This window comes from Rhodotorula toruloides, assembly GCF_000320785.1.
Source record: "Rhodotorula toruloides NP11 unplaced genomic scaffold Scaffold30, whole genome shotgun sequence".
NCBI lineage: Eukaryota > Fungi > Basidiomycota > Microbotryomycetes > Sporidiobolales > Sporidiobolaceae > Rhodotorula > Rhodotorula toruloides.
In genome coordinates, this window is record NW_015622990.1 from 45,180 (window position 1) to 60,083 (window position 14,904).

The following is a 14,904-nucleotide window of genomic DNA, read 5'->3' on the forward strand; positions in this document are numbered from 1 at the left end:
CGTACTGGTTGGAGGGCTTGCCAGGCTTCCTTATTTGAGCGCAGGACACTCGCTTGTCGACTCTCCGACGCGCTTGCACGCCCTGCCGGCTCCCTCACTTCATCTCTCCACCTGGAGCACATCCCGCTCTCCCGACTCGCAACCACCCTGTTAGCCCTCCTGTACATGCCTGTTGCGTGAAGTATTCTCCCTAGATACATGGCCTCGGTGCGCTTGCTTTCCCTGATCCCGAACCGAGCGCAAGCAGCTGATCGCGTCCCCCCGCCAGATCATCGTCTCGCCGCAACAGCGGCTTTGGCTGCGGATAGGAGGGACAGTCTTGGGCTTGCTCTTCTTCAAGTGGATCTTCTGGGACTCGACGGTGCGTCGTCGCAATCTCTCGCCGGACTTGCTCCCCTTGAGCCTCTCGCTGGACAGTCGGAAGTGCAGCTGGGGGAAAGGACTGGTTTGCTGACTCCTCTACGTTCGCGAAACAGCCCAAAACGCCACACGGCGAGATCGCTCACCCCGCCATCCTCGAGCGCATCACCCTCGGCAGCCCCCTCTCCGGCCAATCCCTCGACACCCGCAAATACTCCTTCCTCCAGTCTCGCATCAACCGCGACGAGACGCACGATGTCTTCGATAACGACATTCACGCCGGCATGCAGGACTTCTGGACGCGCTTCCAGAAGCCCTTCATGACCGGACCCGAGACGATGCATCTCGACGAGAACGTCGTTCGCGGCGCGATTGACGAGTTGCTCGGGTTCAACGGATGGGCAGCGGCGGCGTGCTCGAGTTTGACGAGGCCTTTCGGCCTGGGGAAGAAGGAGGACGACTACAGCGACCTCGCCCGGCCAGGAGCGCTGTACTACTTCGCTTTGGTCGTGCACGGCGCCGACCACTTCCTCATCGACCAGCTCGCCGTCATCGTTCAGCTGGCGAAACGACTGGGCCCGCAGTCTGTCTTCGTCTCGCTCGTCGACTACGCCTCGGTCGATTCGACGCCCTTCCTCTGCGACCTCGCCGAAGCCGTCATGACCCTCCTCGGCATCTCCTTCCGTATTCGCCAGGTTCCGCCCATGACGGCCGACCCGACCGCGTCGTACTACCCTCTCGAGGAGTCGTACACGCGCAACCTCGCCCTCGAGCCGCTGCTCGAGCTGTGGGAGCGTCGCAAGGTCAAGTTCGAGCGCGTCATCTGGCTCAAGGGCTTTACCTGCCCGAACGACATCCTCGAGACGATCCGCGTGTCGTACATCAACCAGGCGTCGATGGTGTGCTCGATGGACTGGAAGGAGCACAACGGCTTCTTCATCTACAACGACCGGTGGCGCACGCGCGACATGGACGGCAACCTATTCCGCGGCTCCAAGTCGACGTCGCCCATCGACGAGGCTCCTCCACGCGACGCGTACGGCGGCGCCCGGTACACCCTCCACCTCCCCTTCCAAGTCTTCTGCTGCGAATCCGGCACGCACATCGTCGACCCGCACAAGTCGTACTACTGGGGCATCACGTACCACTCGTCTGTCGAATCAGTGTTCAACACGACCGCCGCGTCGGACGGCAAGGCGCCTCGATGGTCTGAGGGGCCGTGCATGGACTCGGCCCAGCTCCACTTCTGCCGCGACATGTGGCTCGCGTCGTTCCGCGAGGGCATCAAGGACGAGGCGAAGCGTCTGTCGGCCGACGAGCGGATGGGCAAGCCGCGCAAGGTCCACCCCTTCATGGACGAGTTGATCCAGTCGATGCTTGCGTCTTACGAGCCGACGACAAGCACAAAGGTCGGCTTCCCCAATTCGGGCGACTACCTCGCGGACGAGACGGGCGCGGGACCGGGCGGAGGACCGGGGATGGACAACGACATCGGCCGGGCGCTCGAGGGCCAGCTCAAGGGTGCTACGGCTAAGGGCGCAGCAGGCGCTACGGAGGGCGAGGCTAGCGAAGAGGAGGAGGAAGAGTACGACGAGGAGGAGGAGGGAGAAGAGGAGGAAGAGCCTGCCGCTGCTGCTGCTGGTGGAGCCGGCGCTGCGCCCGCTGAGAACGTCGACGGCAAGGGCCGACCGATCGACTTGGCTGTCAACATCGATGACGAGGGAGCGCAAGACGCCGCGCAGGTCGCCAAGGGTGCTGCAGCCGTCAAGCCCGCCGCCGCCGCCGCTGCCGCCAAAGCCGCTCCCGCCGCCGACAAAGCCAAGCTCGACGCTGCCGATGGCCCAAACAAGGCTCAGTGGGACAAGGCAAAGCCCGAGAAGGGCCCGCTTGCCGGCAAGCCCGACTCGGGACCTGCGGCGTGGCACAAGGTCGATGCGGATGTCCCTGCCGATGCGGTCGACCCGGAGAAGGTAGCGGCTGGTGGATGGTTCCGCGCGGAGCCGGAAGACCTGGCAAAGATTGCGGCGGAGAAGAAGAAGGCTGGAGACGATGTTCCGGGCGGACAGAAGCCGAAGGGCAAGGGTGCCGCGAAGAAGGAGGACGCGAAGAAGGGCGATGCGGCGAAGAAGGAGGACGGTGGCAAGAAGCGCGAGAAGCGCGGCTTGTTCTCCAGCTCGAGCAAGAAGGTCGACGACGAGGAGGAGGAGGCGCCCTCGTCCGGCGAGATCGACTCCGTTGCACGCCACCGCCTCGAGAAGCGTCGCCCTCGCTCGCTGCCCAACACGGCCTTCCCCTACGCTATCGCCAAGATCCTCGTCAACCCGCGGTGCGTGACGACGTACGCAGGCGTGTCGCATACGCAGCTCGCGCTCGACTTGTTCGGGTCGGGCGAGGACCGCGAGCCGACGAAGCGCGAGGGCGGCAAGTACGAACTCGACGAGTGGCGGACTGCGCCCGAGAGCTTTGTCTGCCAGGAGATGCGGACGACCGGAGGTGAGTTCCGAGACTGCGCTTCCCTACTCTCTGCCAGCTGACCCCTCTCTTCCCTCCGCAGGCCGCGTCGCTCCGAAACAGCAGAGGCGGACAGGCTTCCAGATGGCGCGACTGCTGATCAACGGCTGGCGGCCGACTTAGACGGGACGAGGACAGGTCAGGAGGAGGAGGAAGTCGAGAGGCGGTTCTTATGCGCGCATCTCTGTCTGCGGTCTCTACGAGCAGTCATCAGGACGTCGTTCCTTGTCCCCCTTGCATTGCTGGATACCCTGGTCAACTTAACAACTTGGACTTGAGCGAGATGAGACTTGTCGCCGTCGAGTGAGCTCGAGCAGAGGCGGTGAAGTTCGCGCTTCGACTCGCTCTCGCTCTCGCTCTGCACGCTCGCTTGGTCACCTAGACTGCTCAGACTGCCATAATGGGACGGACAGCGCCGCGCGGACACAACGGCATGAAGAAGAAGGGCGAGGCGGGCGCATCCAAGAACGTCCGTCCATCTCCTCGTCGCGTGTGGCTCGCTGTGGGAGGAGGAATGCTGACAGGGCTCGTGTGGTGCTCGTGCGCAGTACATCACTCGCAACCAGGCGATCAAGAAGCTCCAGTGCACCCTGGGCGACTTCCGCCGCCTCTGCATCCTCAAGGGTCCGTCTCGCCTCACTCGCGCTCTCGCAACGGCACGAGCTGACTCGTTTGCACGCAGGCATCTACCCCCGTGAGCCCAAGAACCGCAAGAAGGCGAACAAGGGCTCCTCGGCGCCGGCGTCTTTCTACTACGCCAAGGACATCCAGTACCTCCTCCACGAGCCGGTCCTGCACAAGCTCCGCGAGCACAAGGCGTTCGCGAAGAAGCTCAGCAAGGCTGTGGGACGCGGAGAGTGGGGATTGGCCAAGAACCTCGAGGAGCAGAAGCCTACCTACCGGCTCGACCACATTATCAAGGAGCGGTGCGTTCGAAGACGGCGCTGTTCTCGCTCCTCTCCCCGCTGATTTGCTTTCTCTCGCAGCTACCCCACGTTTGTCGACGCCGTCCGCGACCTCGACGACGCCCTCTCTCTCATTGTCCTTTTCGCCGCCCTCCCTGCCACCACGACCGTTCCCGCCTCGATCATCTCGAACTGCGCCCGCCTCGCCGCCGAATGGCAGCTCTACGTGATGCGGACGCGCTCGCTGCGCAAGGTCTTCCTCAGCATCAAGGGCATCTACTTCCAGGCCGAAGTCCAGGGCCAGACCGTCACCTGGCTCGTCCCCTACATGTTCACGCAGCACATCCCGTCCGACCTCGACTACCGCATCATGCTCACCTTCCTCGAGCTCTACCAGACCCTCCTCGGCTTCGTCTTTTACCGCCTCTACACCGAGCAGAACCTCGTGTACCCTCCCAAGCTCGACGAGGTCCTCGACGAGAACGGTGCGGGGCTTGGCGCGCTCCTGCTCGAGGAGGCCGGCGCGAAGGGACTGGTCGTCGAGCGGGTGCCCGATGCCGACGCGGAGCAGACGGAGAAGAAGCGCGTGTACGCCAAGGACGTGCGGAAACAAATTCAGGAGATCGAGAAGGCCGGTGTTGCGCACGAGGGTACGGCGGATGAGCAGGAGGGCGACGCGACCGTTGCTGGCGGCTCGAACGATGCCGCGCTCGAGCTCGACGTCTTCCCCGCCCCCGCCAACGTCGACGAGTCGGACCCGACGACGTCCGTCATCCAGCCTTCCTCTCTCACCGCCTCGACCGACCTCTTCGCCCCGTACTTCTTCTTCCTCTCGCGCGAAGTGACCCGACCGACGCTCGAATTCGTCATCCGCTCCTTCGGCGGCCGCGTCGGCTGGGACCCCGTCCTCGGCGCCGGTTCGCCTTACAAGGAGGACGACCCTCGCATCACCCACCACGTTCTCGACCGCCCTGTCCTTCCCTCTTCCGCCGCCGCACTCCCCGGCAAGCGCGCGTTCGTCCAGCCTCAGTGGGTGGTCGACTGCATCAACAAGAAGACGCTTCTCCCGACGGACGAGTACAAGCCTGGCGCGGTTCTCCCGCCCCACTTGTCGCCGTTCGTCGACGAAGACGAGGTCCGCCAGCGTGGTGGATACGTGCCTGAGGAGGCTGGCGGCGAGGGTGTCGAGCTCGGTGAGGAGGACGAGTCAGAGGATGAGGAGGTCGACGAGGACGAGGCGATGGACGAAGACGAGTCCGCTGCGCCCGCTTTGCTCGCTGCCGCAGCCGACCCGTCGAACGAAGAGCTCCGACACGCCGCCGAGCTCGAGGCCGAAGCGCGCGGCATCGCACCCGCCCAGTTCGAGGCCGAGCTTGCCGCCGAGACGAAGAAGGCGAAGAAGGCTGCTGCGGCGGGCAAGGGCGACAAGTTGCAGGTCAAGAAGACGTTGACGGAGCAGCAGCAGGTCGCGGCGAGCATGATGACCAACAGCCAGCGCCGACTCCTCAAGAAGTTGACGTACTCGCAGGACCGGAGCAACGAGGAGGTGCGTCGCGAGGCTCCCCGTTCGTTGCGCGCTTTGTTTACTGACAACGCTCGCTCGCACAGACCGCCAAGCTGCAACAGCGCAAGAAGGACATCGAGAAGCGCAAGAAGAAGGCGTCGAAGCAGTAATGCTCTCGCCTCTGTCGTTCTCGCTTCCGTATCGCTTGCGCTGGGTTGTATGTTTCTGTAGCTCTTCTCTGTTTGTCACGTTCGCATCGTTGTCATTGGCACGCCGCATTCTACCCACGCGTCTTCCGCCAGAGAAGAATCTGCCCTTGCTAGAAAGCCCCCCTCTCCCATCCTTCCTTCGTGAAACCGTAGCGCCGCGCTGCCCTTCGTCCGATCTGACGGTAGTTGTGAGCGGCACCGAGTGAATGCGGAGCCCGCGCGCTGCGGATACCGCCTGAGTGCTCCTCGACTCGCTCGCGCTGGAAGAACGGAAAGTGAGCAGAATCTCGTCAGAAGCTTCTGAGCGACGAACCTGCTTCCTCGCTGCGATCTTGATGACGTTGAACGCGGTGTAGACGTTGTCAACGCGATTGAACTCGACCTCCTCCTGCTTGTCGAATCCTTCTTGCTGGGAAAGCTCGAGCATCTGCCGTTCGAATCCCTTCAATCCCTTGTTCAACAACGTCAACAGGAGAAGATACGAACATGCTGATGCGGCTGGCTGACGAACACTGGCACCGTTAGAAAGACGTTGGGGACGTCCTCGCCGTCTGCCCACCTGACGAGGTTTCCCGCCCATGCTTCGACGAGGCGGTTCTCCACCGGAGACCGCTTCTTCCACCACGAGGGGGTCAAGTACCGCTCAACAGTTTGCATAGCGTCGCCCGGCAAGAACCAGCGGATCTCGCTGTAGAAGGTCGCCTGAGTTTGGGTAGCGTAGCGCATCGTGATTGTGCAGTCGGACGACGAGAAGAGAGCGAGAGTGGCAGGCAGGAGACTGAGGTAGACCACGATGAAGGCGTCGCAAGCAGGAGGCCGTCCGCGGAAAGTCCGGATCCTTGACTGCTCCCCGCAACTTCGCCTCCGCCCCCCAGCAGCAACTCTTCCTGCGTAAAGCCAAGCCCATGTCATGGCGGAAGCACAGCGAGCTAGCCTGCTCGCGCGCAAAGAGCGCAAGATGTCGACCTTCTCAAGGAGGATCTGACGAGTGTGGAGGACAAGGGTCCTCCGGTAGACCCGTGAGAAGAGTCGTCCTTGCCATGCCGAACGAGCCCACCTACCCATCACTCAGAACGCCTCGCCCGCCTCCCAGGCCTCCTTCGTTGTTCCGTACCGTCTCGCCGCCCTGCGCCCGATCTGGCGAAAGTTCTGGGTCGTCGAGGGCTTGGGCAATGACCACCAGGGGCCGCGGTCCTGAGACGTTGCCGAGTTGTGGTTGTCGAGGACCATCTTGGGACAAGCAGGTCAACAGGAAAGAAAGGAGAAGGACACGAACGACAAGCGCACCGAGTTGCGTATCGAGAGAGCCAGTACATGCAGAGTCTTGTTGGCTTTGCGCTGCTCATCGGCGTACTGAAGGACCCGGTCAACAGACGAAAGGATTTCGGAGTGAAAGGACGACAGACCTTGCTGCCTTCCTGTATCTCCAGCTCTGGCGCAGGTCTGACGCTGATTAAGTCTCCCTCGTACAGCTTCCCCATCGCCTTGTGCAGGTCAATCATCCACATCCATACCGCACGTCGCTGCTCGCGTTCGAGGTGAACCCACCACCGGCGGGTGAGCGCCCTCTGCAGAACGCCCTCGAGGAGTTCCCTTGTGTTCTCGTAGTCACTGCGCCGGAATGAGCTAAGCAGGCCCAGGCGGAACTTGTCGTAGCTCCGCTCCCGCCTCTCCCTCCTGAGGTGATGCTTTTCCTCGCGGGCAAGTTGGCGGTCTTGGTCGGCGTGCACCGGCGCTCTTTTGTGCGCCATGGCGGCAGCAGCGCAGAAGCTGGGAAGGCTGGCGGCGATCAAAGCAGGAGAGCAAGCAGGGATGGCGACAGAAGGAGAGGAACAGAGAGGTCTGTTCGCATGGGACAACTCCGTCAGGTCCGAGGAGTCTAGGTGAATCCTCCGACGCATCGCCCGCGCCTAGGAGCGCGACCATGGATTGCCCTCAGCTCTCGGTGCGTTGCTCGGCGGAAGATAAGGCGACTTTGTGGAGGCATCCGTCTTCTTCTTGATACGGGTCAAGCAGTCGAGCACAGGGACGAAGGAGTCGGACCGAAAGGGCCAGGCATGCTCACAAGTAGACTGTGCGCCCAAGTGCGCCGCTCAGAACGCCTCCCCCGCATCCCAGGCCTCCTTGCTAGTTCCGTACCAACGCGCTGCTCGATGGCCGATGGCGCGGTACTGGCTGTCCAAAGGCGGCGAGCTCGAACGTCGTAGCGAGATGCCAGAGAGCTTCTTGCGGAGCGTTTGGCGCAGTCCGTCGCCGAGAAACCCGCCCGAATTTGGCGAGGACTGCTGCTTCATGGCTTGCCAAGCGTGACAGCGTTTCTGGTGCTGCGCTAAAGAGTCAGCAAGAAAGCAGAGAACGCAGACAGTAAGCTCGCCTCCTTCTCAGCCGCCGTACAAATCGCTCGGAAGACATCGAGAACTTCGTCTTGCTTCACCGCTTCTGCCTCCTCCGCTGCCGGCAGGCCGTGAAAGTTCCGATGCCAGGCGTTCTGCAGGGTCAAATGTCAGTGCAAGCCGATAGTAAGCGGCGGAACGCCATGCCTTCGCCACTGCATTCTGTACGCAGTCAGGAGGATGCGCCCAGCAAGTCCCACCCCTTCCCTCCTGCCCGCCCGCGAATACTACGACAGCAAGGGCCCACTGGTCCAGCTCTTGCCGAGATTCGTCGCGAAGGGAATCCCACCAGTTCTGCGAGAGAACCTTCCACTTGCTCGACTTGCGCCGCACGAGAGGCGGGTCCGTGCTGTCGAGGAGAGAGCAGAAGCGTGCGTAGTTGAGGTCGGAAGACATGCCGCAAGAAGGGGGAGAGTAGAGCGCGAGAAGCCAGCGAAAGAGGGAGAGAAGTTCGGTCGACTGCCCAGCAAAGCGGGCACTCCGCGGACCCTCCGATCGCCTCGTCAAAACTGCAGCAGCGTTGCCCAACTCCCATCCATCCAATCACAATCTGCTGGCCCACTCCTGCCTCGAGAAGCCGTACCGTCGCGCAGCCCTGAACCCAATCTGGCGGTACTCGCGTGCCGAACGAGTTCCGAGCGAATGCTGGCCACGATGCGCGACATGCTGCGATTCAGGCGGTCGTCAGCGCGCAGAACACTTCAAGAAAAGGCTGGAAGACTCGCCTGTTGATGAGCCTCGCGGAGGATCGTCTTCAAGCCGTTGCAGACCTCGAGCTCCGTGTCTTCTTCGGCCGTCAGCGGGACGCGTGCGTCCTCCTTTGCGACAAGCTGCACGAGACAAGGCCCGAGACAGTCAGATAAGTGACAGCTTAGCGAAGATGTGAGAAAGAACGCACCGCCATCTCCTTCGCTCGCAGAAAGGCGGGCACCTCATGAGCTTGTGCGCTCGCCGGCTCGCCCGCAGCGTACCCCGTCAACGCGCTCGCCCATGCGAACATTGCCGACATTTCGCCGTCGTTGAGCGTGTTCCACCAGCCTGCGTCGAGCTGTGATGCGAGCCAGGCGTTCGAGTGCCAGTTGACAAAGGGGAGGAAGGTGAGGAGGCGATTGCGACCCATCGGCGGGCGTCCATATCCAGACATCGTAGGCGACGGCGAGAAGGCAGTGAGAAGGCGAAAGCGAGAGACGAAAAGCTCAGAACCAGCGACCCCAGATCCACGGAACGTCCCGTCGTCTTCCCCGCGAAAAGAAAAAGAACACGAGCACCGCCGTCTGCGCAGTAAGCGAGGAGATCTGAAAGACCGATCGGAGATGGACGAGATGCGAGATGCGAGGGGTCGTTGCCGGGCCGGCGCCTACCGCCCCTTGACGATAAATTCTGCTGCCCTGCGCCCGACCTGTCCAACGACCGCTCCTCCAACAAGTCCAACAACCTCCCTCGCCTTCCCAACGTTATCCAGTACGCTCGCAACCGCTCCCCACGCACCCGCACTCCTCGCCCCGCCTCGTCCGTCCGACGTCTTGACCGACCCCGCCTGGGCCATCAACACCTCCTTCAGGGGCTCCATCGCATCGAGCGCTCCGATCCCCGTACTGCGCGCCCAGACGACCGGCGCGTTCGTGCGCCTGAACAAGCTCTCGAGGTGGTCGCACGCGCTGAGGATCTTGTGATTGGCGAAGTAGCGGTCTCGAGGGTAGGGTTTGAGAGCGATGTAGGAACCCAAGTCGGTGCCTTGTTGAGCGAGGGTGGAGAGGAGGGACGAGAGGGAGAAAGCATCGAGAAGGCCGAGATTGAGGCCTTGGCCGGCGAGAGGGTGGACTGTGTGTGCTGCGTCGCCGACGAGGACGGTGCGCAAGTCGACGGCGATTGGACCGTCGGGAGAGTCGGAAGTCGATGGCAGAGGGGAGGGGAGTCCGAGGTAGGAAGAGGTGTGGGAGAGGCGGAGAGGGAAAGAGGCGACGCTTGAAGGCTGAACGGAAAGGACAGGTGGAGGGAGCGGGTCGGAAGGCGTGGAAGGATCGTACGTCGACTGCGAATGCCGAACGAGGAGCGACTCCAACTGGGCATTGATGGCAGCCGCATCGAACTCGCGCTTCGCAGGCGGCGGTGCCGCAGACGAGGAAGGCGCGATGAACGAGTCGAGGAAGGCTTTGAGCTGGTCGTGAGGGAGGGCGAAGGCGGCGGCGATGAGGTTTGGGAGGACATCGAGGGGGAGGGACTTGATGAGCGAGGCGTAGGCGGGGGTGGTCGACCAGACCATCGAGGCGGCCTTGTTCGAAAGCTACGCACAAAAAGGCCTCATCCATCAGCCTTCCGAATCGCCAAGGAGTGTCCGGAATCGCAGATGAGAGCACCCTCCACGCACCGGCAAGAACGCGACCGGTCCTTCCGGCAAGAACCGCTGCCACATCGTGCTCATGGCGTTTCTTGTCGTTCCCATCCCGAGCTCGGCCGCTTCTGCGTCGATCGAGAGCGTCGCGACGACACCGTGCCGGTCGTAAGGCCATCCGAACGAGTCGATTTTCGAGTAGGACTTGACGGGTGAAGAGGCGCCGTCTGCGCCGATCTGTGCGTGTCATCGTCAGATTCCTGCGATCAGCACCTCGTGCGCAAACGCGGGCGGCAGGTGGGCGGAAGAAATGCTCGCACGCACAAGCAACCTCGCGCGCACCTTGCGCTCCTTCCCATCCGCCGCTCTCAAAGTCACGACCGGCCAACCGCCTCTCTCGCCCCTCTCAATCCCCTCAACCCTCGTCCGATCCAGCACCTCCACCCTCTTGACCTTCTCCTCCCTCTGCAATTCCTCAATCCTCCTCCACGCCGCCCTCTGGAGATTCATATTCTCCACCATCGTGCTCATGGGTTTCCGTCGCGGGCCGGATAGAGCGGAAGCGTAGGCTTCGTCCCACGATGTTTCGGTCGAGGAGGAGGAGAGGGCGGGAGAGTCGAAGGTTATGCGGGAGGAGGAGAGGCCGTCCCAGACTTGTAGGCCGGTGATCGGGCGCGTGCGGGATTCGTCGAGGTGCTGCCAGATGCCGACCTCTGCACCATTGATCTTGTGTCAGTCCCCTGCAGGATCAGTGGGAGGAGAGATGGCACGTACGAGCGAGATTCGCAGCGTTCTCTGCCGTGATCGAGCTAACCCTGTTACTCCACTCCTCACCCTCTTTCGGCGCCCATCTCTTCACGCCGTCCAGCGAGCCTCCTTCAATGAGCGTGATCGAGTGCGTTCGGGCGACAGCAGGCGACGAGGCTGCGAGTCGATGGTGGGGAGAAGCGTTCCGAGTGTCAGTTCTTGCACGCCTCACCTCGTCGACAGCTCACGCACCAAGCGCAGCAGCGAGAGTAAGTCCCGCTGGTCCACCTCCGACAATCACCAAGTCATGCTCCTCCTCTGCGACGGTGGGAGGAGGCGGTTGTTCGTCTGCGAGCGATGAGGGCGATTCGGTTACGCGGGCGAACCAGCCGAGCGAGCGGGTGAGCTGGCGGGGATCCGGGCGTCTTCGTGCAGCAGTGCACGTTCGGGCGAGGGCCCTTGAGCTTGTTGTGAGCATGGTTGAGGCATCAAGCGATGAGGCGATGAGGTCCGTTGCTGATGGGAAGGAATAGAAACGGGTTGTAATCAGTTTGTAATGGGTTGAAGGCTATTGGCTGATTACATTTGCGTTTGTATTCGTGCCGAATACAACTCGCGCGATTGACTCGTCGCTTTCTCTGCCATCTCCTCACCCTCACACACCCTCTTCCGCACTGTGAGCACACGCAGAGCGACCACAGCACTGCCAGATCACTGGACTGACCGCCCTGCGCTTCCCCCGTCGCCCGGATCTCGCGCCCGTATCTTTCCCCCATCCGCTCCCGACCACTTTCTTTCTCTCGCTCCCGTCGCTCGCACACGCCGCCAAGCAGCTCCAGCCATGTCCTCCGCAGTCGCAGCAGGCTCAAAGGGCCGCGTCCTCCTCGCCTACTCGGGCGGACTCGACACGTCGTGCATCCTCGCCTGGCTCATCGAGCAAGGGTACGAGGTTATCGCCTTCATGGCCGACGTCGGACAGGAGGAGGACTTTGACGCAGCCAGGGAGAAGGCGCTCAAGATTGGCGCCAAGAAGTTCTTCCTTGCGGTGGGTCCTTGGACTTTCGACTTTCTCCCCGTCGACTACCTCCGTCGGCTTATCGCGGATGTCGATTCTGAGTCAAGGGACTGACGGCCGACTCTCGCGCTGCAATAGGACTGCAAGAAGGAGTTCGTCGAGCACCTCATCTACCCCGCCGTCCAGGCCAACTGCATCTACGAGGTGTGCCCCGACTGGACAGTTTGTCCTTCCATGTTCTCCCCGCTGACTTGCGACTATCCACGCAGGGCGTCTACCTCCTCGGCACCTCTCTCGCCCGCCCCGTGATCGCCCGCGCCATGATGGACGTCGTCGTGACCGAGTCGTGCCAGTTCATCTCGCACGGCTGCACGGGCAAGGGCAACGACCAGGTCCGCTTCGAGCTCGCCTTCTACGCTCTCCAGCCCGACATCAAGGTCATCGCGCCTTGGAGGGACCCGGTCTTCTTTGAGCGCTTTGCGGGTCGCCAGGCGTTGCTGGACTTTGCGGCCGAGAAGGGCATCCCTGTCTTCCAGACTGCCGCCAAGCCCTGGTCGACCGGTGCGTTCGAGTTCGCAACTGCTTTCTCCGGCGGCACAAGCTGACCCCGAGATGGCATCTCCGAATCTCCCGTACGCGCAGACGAGAACCTCTTCCACATCTCGTACGAGGCGGGCATCCTCGAGGACCCGGACGTGACCCCTCCCGCCGACATGTGGAAGCTCATCAACGGCCTCGACAAGTGCCCCACGACTCCCGAACGCATCTCGATCACCTTCAAGAAGGGTATCCCCGTCTCCCTCCTCATCCACCCCGAAGGCGCGCAGCCCGTCCCCTCGACCGACGGAACCGAGATCACCGACCCGGTCGAGATCTTCCTCACGCTCAACAAGCTCGCTCGCAAGCACGGAATCGGCCGCATCGACATTGTCGAGAACCGCTTTATCGGCGTCAAGTCCCGTGGGTGCTACGAGAGCCCTGGCGCGACGATCCTCCGCAAGGCGCACATGGACCTCGAGGGATTGGTCGTCGACCGGAACGTCCGCGCGTTGAGGGACCAGTTTGTCACCACCGAGCTCTCCAAGATTCTCTACAACGGTGCGTGGCGGTCGCTCGTTTGTACGCCTTGCCATCAGAACTGACAGCCATGCTGCATCCTTGCTGTGACCGTACGCAGGCTACTGGTTCTCCCCCGAGCGCGAGTTCGTCCAGTCGTGCCTGCAAAAGTCGCAAGAGACGGTCAACGGCCGCGTCCGCCTCGCGCTCATCCTCGGCAACGTCATCGTCGAGGGCCGCATGTCCGAGTCTGAGGCGCTGTACGACGCCGAGCAGGTCTCGATGGACTCGGTTACCAACTTTGACCCCCAGGCGACTTCGTGCGTTTCCCTCACCTCGCGCTCCCTCCGAGCCGCCCGCCTTTTAGCCGACTGGCTCTGCGCTATCTAAACAGTTCGAGGAGCACCCACGCTGACTCGCACCCGCTCCCTCGCGCGCAAACAGCGGCTTCATCGCCATCGAGTCGATCCGTCTCCGCAAGTGGGGCGAGCAGCGCCTCAAGAAGGGCGGCAACGTCAAGCCCGAGTCGGTCTACGCTCCCAAGACGGAGCTCTAAGCGGCTGTGCACCGAGGAGAGGAGAGTGTATATCAGGGTTCTTGCAACGCTCGCATTGGGTCGCAACGGACTTTGCGTGAGGCGGGATGGCGCTCGCCATACTTGAGGATAGTTGGCACGGTCAGGGAAAGCGAGAGGAGCCCGCACGACGACCTTTGTCACCCTCGCCCACCTCATGACGCTCCTCTCCCTCCTCCTCACACAACGCTCTCGTCTCCTCGCACCATGCTGCTCCGATCCACTCTCGCCGCACTTCTCGCGCTCTCCACAACCGCCCTCACCGCCCCCGCGCCCGCCCCAGCACCCGTCGACGCCCAACTCGTCCTCAACCAAGCGATCAAGTGGTCTGCCGGACGGGTGTCGCAGCTGGGAGACGATGGCGTGCATGCGATGACGCAGTGGGGATGGTCGGATTGTGGTGCGTTTGCTCGTTCCTTCGTTCGCTGGACGTGAGAGCGAGATAGACGAGGGGCGAGTCGAGCAAGTGGGGGTCTCAGGGGCCACTCGCGCTGGCTGCTTGCGGATCCTGCCATTGCTCGACCGTTCCTCTGACAGCCATCGGAACGCTACACAGGCGAGCCAGGCGATGCGCTCGAGATCGAGTCGATCAAGGTGACGCCCGACCCGCCCAAGCCCGGCCACAAATTGACCATTGAGGCGTCCGGCAAGGTCAACACGCTCATTGACGTGCGCTCTCTAGCTCTCGCTCTCGTAGGCGGGGAAAGACTGACGCGGTTGCGACGTGCAGGAGGGGACTTACGCGGATGTTACGGTCAAGTTGGGCTTGATCAAGCTGTTGACGAAGCGGTTCGACGTTTGCGACGAGCTGTGAGTCATCGTGTGCTCTACTGCCTGCCGAATCGCCGATTGACGGAGCCGTTTGCCTGACAGCGACAACGCGAACGCAACCCTCTCCTGCCCCATCAAGCCCGACAGTTACAACATCACGCAGAGTGTCGATTTGCCCGCAGAGATCCCCCGCGGTGCGCCTCAAATTGCCCACTGCGCGCTGCATCCCTGATGCTGATGCTGCTGCATACCCTGGCTTGTTCGACGTCGCAGCCAAATTCCAGGTCAACGCCAAGGTTTTTACGCAGAAGGAGGAGCCAGCAGCCTGCATCGACTTGTGGAGTACGTCCTTAATCTCGTACTCAACTCCTGCACGACGCGAGCTGACCTTCTCCGCCCGTACAGTCAACTTCCTCGTCCCCGACCAGCACTAGACTCTCGACTGTCTATCCGCATGCCTCTCGCACGCAAGCCTCGTCCTTCTCGCTGTCCTCCTGTCTCTCACGGACTCGTTCATGACCCACTCT

At 62.4% G+C, this 14,904-nt stretch overlaps 9 protein-coding genes across 9 annotated transcripts; 4 read left to right on the plus strand and 5 right to left on the minus strand.

Moving 5' to 3' along the window:
• Positions 1–198: 198 nt before the first annotated feature.
• Positions 199–2,994, plus strand: RHTO_05140 (glycosyltransferase family 69 protein; the record flags this gene model as incomplete). The annotated part of the gene is made up of 4 exons (XM_016418802.1): positions 199–207; positions 269–361; positions 477–2,853; positions 2,915–2,994. 4 exons carry the CDS (start codon positions 199–201, stop codon positions 2,992–2,994), a joined length of 2,559 nt encoding a protein of 852 aa, XP_016270312.1.
• Positions 2,995–3,271: 277 nt separating this feature from the next.
• On the plus strand, positions 3,272–5,450 carry RHTO_05141 (ribosome biogenesis protein Pescadillo; the record flags this gene model as incomplete). The annotated part of the gene is made up of 5 exons (XM_016418803.1): positions 3,272–3,340; positions 3,420–3,495; positions 3,554–3,797; positions 3,858–5,322; positions 5,385–5,450. The coding sequence occupies 5 exons, from the start codon at positions 3,272–3,274 to the stop codon at positions 5,448–5,450; spliced, it is 1,920 nt and encodes a 639-aa protein (XP_016270313.1).
• Positions 5,451–5,599: 149 nt separating this feature from the next.
• On the minus strand, positions 5,600–6,215 carry RHTO_05142 (uncharacterized protein; the record flags this gene model as incomplete). Its single annotated transcript, XM_016418804.1, has 3 exons — positions 5,600–5,749; positions 5,803–5,916; positions 5,976–6,215. 3 exons carry the CDS (start codon positions 6,213–6,215, stop codon positions 5,600–5,602), a joined length of 504 nt encoding a protein of 167 aa, XP_016270314.1.
• Positions 6,216–6,557: 342 nt separating this feature from the next.
• On the minus strand, positions 6,558–7,240 carry RHTO_05143 (uncharacterized protein; the record flags this gene model as incomplete). The annotated part of the gene is made up of 3 exons (XM_016418805.1): positions 6,558–6,719; positions 6,777–6,842; positions 6,896–7,240. The coding sequence occupies 3 exons, from the start codon at positions 7,238–7,240 to the stop codon at positions 6,558–6,560; spliced, it is 573 nt and encodes a 190-aa protein (XP_016270315.1).
• A 342-nt stretch (positions 7,241–7,582) lies between these two features.
• RHTO_05144 (uncharacterized protein) lies at positions 7,583–8,278 on the minus strand (the record flags this gene model as incomplete). The annotated part of the gene is made up of 3 exons (XM_016418806.1): positions 7,583–7,813; positions 7,900–7,977; positions 8,111–8,278. 3 exons carry the CDS (start codon positions 8,276–8,278, stop codon positions 7,583–7,585), a joined length of 477 nt encoding a protein of 158 aa, XP_016270316.1.
• A 147-nt stretch (positions 8,279–8,425) lies between these two features.
• Positions 8,426–9,002, minus strand: RHTO_05145 (uncharacterized protein; the record flags this gene model as incomplete). Its single annotated transcript, XM_016418807.1, has 3 exons — positions 8,426–8,548; positions 8,608–8,712; positions 8,781–9,002. 3 exons carry the CDS (start codon positions 9,000–9,002, stop codon positions 8,426–8,428), a joined length of 450 nt encoding a protein of 149 aa, XP_016270317.1.
• Positions 9,003–9,239: 237 nt separating this feature from the next.
• RHTO_05146 (ubiquinone biosynthesis monooxygenase COQ6) lies at positions 9,240–11,439 on the minus strand (the record flags this gene model as incomplete). The annotated part of the gene is made up of 5 exons (XM_016418808.1): positions 9,240–10,166; positions 10,251–10,451; positions 10,539–10,927; positions 10,989–11,138; positions 11,214–11,439. The coding sequence occupies 5 exons, from the start codon at positions 11,437–11,439 to the stop codon at positions 9,240–9,242; spliced, it is 1,893 nt and encodes a 630-aa protein (XP_016270318.1).
• Positions 11,440–11,802: 363 nt separating this feature from the next.
• Positions 11,803–13,588, plus strand: RHTO_05147 (argininosuccinate synthase; the record flags this gene model as incomplete). The annotated part of the gene is made up of 6 exons (XM_016418809.1): positions 11,803–12,006; positions 12,115–12,180; positions 12,246–12,537; positions 12,619–13,074; positions 13,154–13,352; positions 13,477–13,588. The coding sequence occupies 6 exons, from the start codon at positions 11,803–11,805 to the stop codon at positions 13,586–13,588; spliced, it is 1,329 nt and encodes a 442-aa protein (XP_016270319.1).
• A 225-nt stretch (positions 13,589–13,813) lies between these two features.
• Positions 13,814–14,811, plus strand: RHTO_05148 (phosphatidylglycerol/phosphatidylinositol transfer protein, Npc2p; the record flags this gene model as incomplete). Its single annotated transcript, XM_016418810.1, has 6 exons — positions 13,814–14,006; positions 14,163–14,275; positions 14,337–14,416; positions 14,480–14,571; positions 14,651–14,719; positions 14,783–14,811. The coding sequence occupies 6 exons, from the start codon at positions 13,814–13,816 to the stop codon at positions 14,809–14,811; spliced, it is 576 nt and encodes a 191-aa protein (XP_016270320.1).
• Between the last annotated feature and the right edge of the window lie 93 nt (positions 14,812–14,904).